The sequence below is a fragment of the Hibiscus syriacus genome, unplaced genomic scaffold (genome assembly GCF_006381635.1).
Source record: "Hibiscus syriacus cultivar Baekdansim isolate YM2019G1 unplaced genomic scaffold, ASM638163v2 tig00110183_pilon, whole genome shotgun sequence".
Taxonomy (NCBI): Eukaryota; Viridiplantae; Streptophyta; class Magnoliopsida; order Malvales; family Malvaceae; genus Hibiscus; species Hibiscus syriacus.
Window position 1 is genome coordinate 503,928 of NW_024062614.1, and position 8,217 is coordinate 512,144.

At 31.5% G+C, this 8,217-nt stretch overlaps 1 protein-coding gene across 1 annotated transcript; it reads right to left on the bottom strand.

Moving 5' to 3' along the window:
- Positions 1–2,739: 2,739 nt before the first annotated feature.
- LOC120217080 (E3 ubiquitin-protein ligase RHF2A-like) lies at positions 2,740–6,368 on the bottom strand. The gene is made up of 8 exons (XM_039214297.1): positions 6,222–6,368; positions 6,033–6,079; positions 4,728–4,790; positions 4,531–4,639; positions 4,036–4,415; positions 3,778–3,885; positions 3,339–3,686; positions 2,740–2,982 (listed from the first exon to the last, which is right to left on the bottom strand). The coding sequence occupies exons 1-7, from the start codon at positions 6,366–6,368 to the stop codon at positions 3,530–3,532; spliced, it is 1,011 nt and encodes a 336-aa protein (XP_039070228.1). The 3' UTR covers positions 2,740–2,982; positions 3,339–3,529.
- Positions 6,369–8,217: the final 1,849 nt, after the last annotated feature.

Consider the following 8,217-nt stretch of genomic DNA (forward strand, 5'->3'; position numbering starts at 1 on the left):
AAGTTTCTGTCTAAATTTAATTGTAAATATTTTATAATATTATGATATTATTTGATTTTAATTTAAACGATTTTTTATAACCAGATACAATACATATTTTTTTTTATATTTGATATGCATATATCATACAGAGTCGAGGTACTCGACTCTAACTTGAAAATCTATCCACTAATTACTAAAAATTTCGAGTTATTCGAATTTTATTTTACAGCTCGATTTGAACTTCATAATTTGTCGAGTCGAGTTTATAAAATTACAACTCGAAGTTAATTCGAGTCGAAAAAAATAGTTTTTTCTAATCAAGCCGATCTTTGTTCACCCATATTCTTGGGATTTCAAACCCTTACTGCATCTAAAATTGCTTATTTTATATCTGAGCTTCTTTTGTTTATCTTTCATTCAGCGGCCAGTTGATAAATAGTTAGGATTTGGCTTAATTTACAAATTTCCTATTTATGTTTTTAAGGTCATTTTCTACTTATCCCTAAGGATTAAAAATGACCGGAGCTTGAATATATATATATATATATATATATATATATATTTGTTTGTTTATTTTTAGTGTGTTGTATTCAATTTATGTTCATTTATTTAAAATTATTGTAATCATCCTCGTCATTTAAATTTGTGTATTCATGTTTGTTCATTTAAAATTATATATTCACAATCATTAGTTTTAATGTTTATGAACATAGAATTGAACAAGTTCATGAACAATTAAAAACTTGTTCATGGATAATGAACGAGTAAATTGCATCATATGTCCCCAAACTATAACTTTCATTTTAAATTAATTTTTAAACTTTAGAATATTCTAATTTCATCTCTAAACTATGATTCTCATTCTAAATTAGTCCTTAAACTTTTGAACATTCTAATTTCATCACAAACTATGACCTTTCTATATTAGTCCCCAAACTTTTCAATATTCTAATTTTATCCCTAAATTCATCCAAATGTGTAATTAATTCCAACCATAGTTTAACTTAAATTCATTTATTTTGAACATCTAGTAATATAACTTGGTCTAATGATTTTATTTACAAGGGATGTGAATAGTATGTACCTATAGCTTGGGAAGAAGTCGAAATATTCAAAAAGTTTATGGGTCAATTTAGAATGAAAGTCATAGTTGAGGGATGAAATCAAAATGTTTAAATATTTGAGGACTAATCTAGAATGATAATCATAGTTTAGGGATGAAATTGAAACATTTAAAAGTCTAGGGATCGAATTAAAATGAGGATCATACTTTGAGGATATATGATGCAATTAACTCTAAAGTTAATGAAATTTGTAGTAGGCTAATTATTCATTTATTGAACTGTCTTATTTATGCAGGTGTAAGTTATTTCATTCATTGAACTATCAATATTTATTTACACTAATGTAAGTTAATTATTTTATTTTACTGAACTATCAATACTTATTTACACAGATATAAGTCGGTTCTTCTATTTGGTGAACTATAAATCTATCATGGCACAAATATGTATTTCTTTCAATCTAAGAAAAATAAAATGAATTTTGTAGGTAATTAAAAGAAAACATTATTGTGGTTTTGATTTTAATTTCGAATAAATGAATTCTTGGAATAGAAGTTTTTGAGACTAAGGACTATTTGATTTCTCACAAACAAAATACATTTTATTTTTTTTATTCTAATTAATAGTAAAAATCAATTTTAACAATCAATAATAAAAATTTGTCACATTTTCGCATAATATAAACAAGATTAGATAATATAATTAATCTAATCTTACAATCAAATTGAATCTAAGTTATTAAACGTAGAAAATGAATTTTACATATTAAAAATTAATATTTTTATACACTCGAGATCACAATAGTATTACCACTTTTGCACAATGTTAAATACGTGTGGAAACTTCCTTGGTTTAGTGGTTTATTACCGCCAATTTGTTCATCATTATGCATCCTGGCCCCTATTTTGTGGGGCAGTTTTGTTGTGTGGCAACTAATTTAGAGTTAATTTAAGGATATTTTTAATCTAAAATGTTATCATGCTCAATCTAAAAAATTGTACAAATTTATAATATTTTCAACCTAAAATATTGCACTGCGATGGTTTTAGGGTTTACAACCAAAAAAATTATATAATTTATAATAATTTCAATTAGAACCGGAAATATTATGGAAAAATATAAATTTTTAGTTCAACCTTACCTTGTCCAACTTAAAAGTTACGCTTATGATAATTTTTTCAGTTACAACCTATTTCTACCGTATTTGAACCTTCCACTCCCAGTTTTGTGTTTATCAGATTTTACTAAATCTTTTACTATTGAAATGGATACATTGGGAATTGTCATTGAGCGTTTCATTCTCAAGATAACCATCATCTTGCTTTCTTTAGTCAAAAGTTATGCCCTACCATTCATAATCTTGTTGTTGATGCATTGTAACGGACAGGGCTGTGAATGAGACAAGTCGAACCCGAGTATTTCTGAATTTAACTCGACTTAGAAAAGTTCATCAACAAATGAAAGCTTCGTTTCTACTAATTACAATGTGTCACCGATGTCGCTTATAAGTCGACTGCTCGGATGCATTCAATCTTCCATGTTTCATTGCTTCGCTAGTGTATCGGTACTCTAGATCACTAGATAAACATGAGTAAATGGCATGGAAAAAGAAACACATTTCTTTCTCAAATTGCAGAAAAAAGGATGTTTTAAATCAGCCATCGAGACAGATAAATCAGCTATCGCGCGCTCAATCAGATTATATTTAAACAAAATTCACACATAAGTGAATACATACGCATATTATATATATATATATATATGATATACTCGTATAAAAAAAGTTTCTGGCCAAATGAAAAGCTCTTTCTCAGACTACTTCTCGGCTTATTTAACCAACATGAATTTATCCATCCGCAAATGCAAATCACCTGACCTGAGATGCAAAGGCATCTTTCCATCAGCATGCCATTTCTGGAGAAACGAGATCGACAATCTGAAAACATAGAAAAAAGTGTGTCGAATAGATTAGAGACTAAAGCCAAAGTACAACAGAGTAAATTTGCTGAAAGGTGCAATGGTTTCAGCTGTGATCACTAGATTGATTGCAATGTGCTTGAATAACATGCTACAGGTTAGGTCGATGAAGCAGATTTCACTAAGTGTTGTCTATGGCTCTGTACTCGCGTGATGCATGAGGAGGAATCATTACAAGATTGATACAGGCAAAAACTGGACAGTAGGAAGAATGGCGGATGAAAACTCATTGCTCTCTATCAGTGAGTTCCAGTGGCCAAGCAATTATATAAAGAAGAATGATGAATACAAAGAAAACATGCTGACCTGACTCACCTACAAAGATGAAATGCTGAGCATAGATGCGATTTGTCAAAATAACTTCTCATAACTTAATTAGAAAGGGAGCTTGCAGCATGCGAAGCAGGTGAAGGGCTAATACTTAGAGGGTTATCTCGGTTTCGTAGCTCTGTATCGGAGGATCTAGCTGAATAATGTAACATAGAATGTTGTTTTTGTCTGCTATTTTAATCAGTCTCAGGGTGCTCCATCATTCTAGACACACTAGCAATTCCTGAACTCGCTTCTCTCTGAGCTTCATTCCCACTATCAGGCATAGAATTGTTGCGTGAGAACCACCTCTCCTTCAAGCCTCTCGTACTCTTCGAGATTGACTCCTTGTACCTTTAATTCCAGATGTTTTAAACATATTAGTAACATCAGAGGGAAAATACGTATTATTAAGTTCGAGTTATTGCTGACTTTTCTACTCTACCTCAAGGACACTGCATTAATTCTGGATTTTAAAGACTCTGAAAATGATTGTAACTCCGATGGTCTGGTTCTCTCCTGATTTATAGACGAGGAATTACTGCAAGTGCTTCTATAGAGACAAATAATCAACAAGATGATATATGCATGATTAGAAAATGACTAGGAAGTGTTACTGCAAAGAAAAAAAAAAATACTAGATAGATCATACATTGAGTATTTAAAAGCATGAAAAAACATGAAAAAAAAGGTCATGAAATACCGATTATTAAAGGAAAATCCTCGTCTGTTTACTGGACTGAAAGTGGATCCAGATGCAGATGTATTTTGACTAGAAGGAAATGGTGACATCCGTTGGGACAACTCATCTCCTCTAGGAAATAATGGAGTAGATGGATTAGCAACAGTGACTGCAGCTGCATCTGTTTCCCCTGCAACCTGAGTAAGAGGCAATGATCCAGAACCAGAATGCTCTGCACCAGGACGAGTGGAAAACACCAAGAAGTGAGGACGACTATGAGCCGATGATCTTCTCTGTCTTTCCCTCCGACCAGCGTGGTGGGCCCTTCCCATTGCAGCAGCGGCAGCCAAGTGCTGTATTATACGCTCTTCAAGTTCAGGGTCATTTACACCAACTGGTAACTGCAAAACAAATTGAAAATTGTATATATTCCATTAGATGAATGAATGACATACAAAGTTTATCGCCGAATAAAAGTGAACAAAACATTCGGAAAAGCACTTGCAGGCAGCATACATGTTGCAATTCAAATTCACCCAGGGTGGGATGGTGAAATAGTGTAGTATTTCTTGATGGGGTATCCCTAAAGCTTCTTTCCCTTTCGAATGCTTGAAGCAATTCTTGACTGTAACGGTTGACACATTATTAGCTAACTCCACAGGCGTTACGATGTGACTATATTAGAAGTACAAATGTGTGTACAAATAAAAAACCTTGCAGGGTCCTCCAAGCTAATGACTTGCCAGCACATGGGACATTGCGAACTTCTCTGGCACCTAAATTTACAGAAAAAAGAAACTTGTGTTAAATTTAAGCTTTACTCTGTGATCTATTCCTTTCAAGAATGTATGCTTCCAAAATTCAAGTCAACTTAAATATCAAAATTATGTCACAAATCAAATAAGAAAATTTGTTGCGGGCGCAAGCAAAAGAATGCAATGTGAATTGAGGCACTTAATATTACAAAAAGAGAATGTTATTTTCAGCAATGATATATTCTTATTACTAGAAGTCCTTTTATAATTATCTTTTAGTTTAAGTTTTTTATTTCAAGTAAACTTAGTACCCTCTATATAATTATCCTTTAACGATCGCAAACAAGGGGTCATAACAAAACTATTCATGCAACTCAGTAAATGATAAAAAGCCAAGAGGACAAATTAACAACAAATATACATCCTAATCTCTTTCATTTTTACTCAAATCAGCACCATTCTCCATTCGTGCTTGATTATAAACATAGGTATAACAAGTTCTTCAAAACTCACTAGTTTCATCCAAGAAGCAAGGCAACATAAAATACCAATGGCTTGAAGTTGAACAAAAAACCGAAGAACAAAACAAGAAATGAGATACATTCATCAATCGGAATACAGGTTATAGCAATTACAATGTAAACTAAGGAGAGTGGAAAAAAAATATAAATAAAAGGGGTATGAGATTCTAGGTTATTAACTATCAGAACATAACTAGACAAAATTTAACCACCATTATTGTTATCAAAGGATAAAAACACGGAACTAATGAAATACATCATATAGAGATGTCAAAATCAGATGCATGAGATAGTTGTGTCATAATCATATGCATGATCCAATCGTGTAATCATACCATATAATTAGGTCAAATATGTATCTTTCCAAGTAGATTCAGACTTGTGACATAAAAGTCGGATCTTTAATGTCCCGTATATAAAGCAATAATTTGGCCATGTTTAGCCTTTCTAGAGGTTGATCTTTTATTTCTTTTCTGGTCCCATATGACTCCTTACCCTTTGTACACTTCCAGTCTCTTCTCTCTCACTGAACCACATGATCAATGTCTTAAACACTTCACTGACAGTCAATGTAGAGGGGAGAACCGAATTTTGATATATAACAAATGAATACTGAATCTAATAAAGGGGCAAAAACATAGGAAACAGTAAGGAGTTTCAAGAAAAACAAATTCAATAATAACAAGCGGTGAATTCCACTAGAATGGAAATATAATTATTTTGAGATTTACACGAAACATACCATTCAAGAATGCATTGGAGGTGGAACTCGTGCTTGCAATTAGTCACCTGCAAGCAAAGGTAGAAACGAATTTGTATTGAGATACTTCTATTTCTACACAATGTAAGTCAAGGGAAATATTGCATGAAATCCATATCACCAAACAAAAGGGGTTAATAAAAAAAATGAATCTGTGGTCCTTGGCCTTACTGTTGAAGGATTGTTTTCAGAAAACTCCTCGAGGCATATGCTGCAAGCATCATCACAGGCATCCTGAATTCCCCCTTCCACAAAAGCAGCAGCCGATGTCATATGACTGTCAGTTTTATGCATCTCTTCCATCCCCAGAACCTTCATGATGAAACAAAAAACTCAGAAGTTTTCAACACAAATACTGCATACTAAAATTCTATTTTGTTCTGACGATACACACTTTTCCAATATTTGAAAAACAACGATATTTCCCTTGACAATTACAAGCACGAATAGCAGAAAGATTCTAACCAGCCAAAACAGTTTATAAAGACAAATTTCCCATGTTTCAAATAGCTTCTACCAGGGACAATCCAACATACATAATCGAAACGTGTTTTCATTTTCCTTTTCCATTCTCTGTATATATCAACAAATGCATTTTTCTGATTCCAACAATTAAAAATCAGGCCTTGTTTGATTATCATAAACACGTTCGTTGAATGCAAAACAAAAATTAAAATAAAACAAAAGAACCATATTTACATGTCAAACATATACATATTTGTTAAAATCACATTTAACTGTTTAAACTCTGAGAATAAAGGAAAGCAAAAACTATGTAAAACAGGCAAAACAGATCCACAATATATTAATCATTGAATACAAAGATAAAACCTTGCTCATACACATAAACCAATAAAACCCAGACGAGAAAGGGATCTTCAATTGGAACTGAAGATATAAATGCATGAACCCATATAGAAACTACATAAATATGTATACAATTAATAGAAAAAAAGAGGGGCTTACCCACACACAAAAAGATGATTTTGGAAACTCTTTTGAAATGATTCAAGGAATCAAGGAAATTCCCATGAAAGAGAAACACAAATTCAAAGCTTGTTGATTTCCAAGGGAATGCCAGAAATATCTTCAGATCACAACTAACAAACCCTATGAAATTCAGAGAAAATAAATGATTACATAATGATAGAAAGAGGGAAAGAGATGGAAATCAAAAGACATGGGTACCTTGATCTTCATAAATAATTGTCGGGTTTGTTTTTTAAGTAACGTTTTCATTTATATATATATTTTTTAAAGCTTCCATCTCCATCAATTTGGCCACCAACACCTCCAAAGGTATGTCTTTCCCTTCACCCCCTTTGAAATATTGGATCTTATCTCATACCATCGTAGTATATTCTATTATTTGCCATTTCATATACCCCACAGCTTTATGTTCTAGCTGGGTTCCTTTAAAAATTGTCAATTTTTTATGGGATCATTCTGCTTTTTCTTCTTTAAGTAATAGTGGACATTTTTCATACATAATTTATCATATAAATTCTAATCATACCAAATCAACTCAGAGGTCAGAGAATCATCTTTTGTTTTCTTCTACTTATTCATCTCTGACACATATCTAAATTTTATATATTTAAAATAGTTTTTAAACCCTTAATTTATTTAAAGTTTTATAAAAATTTAATAAATTCAAACTTATTTTTTTTCTTAAAAGAGAAATTAAATTTTGTCTAAATTTGGTTTGATAAAATAAATTAAAGAGTTAAGGGGTAATTTTGTTATTATAATAAACTTTAATCAATAATTTCATTCTTACTTTTTAGTTATATCAATTTTATTTTTAAACTTAATTAATTAAATTAATTTTACTCTTTCACGTACGTAGATCGTTATGGTATCAATGTAGCAGCTAATTGTTATGATGTGGCAATAGAGAACTGCTGATATCAATATGTAATTATATCAAGGGTAAACTACGCATTTAATAATTAAACTATTAATTTTGATCCCTTTTAATACCTAAATTTTCAATGTTTTCAAAATCATACCTAAAGACAGAAAAGAAATATATATGCATGTAAGAGTAAAGGCAAAAGAATGGATGGAATTTTTATTTGTTTTAGTGTTACACCATTGAGCTGGGATTTTTCGATTGTGTTGTGTTTCTCGCGATTATGACATAATGTATGATATTGTGGTCACT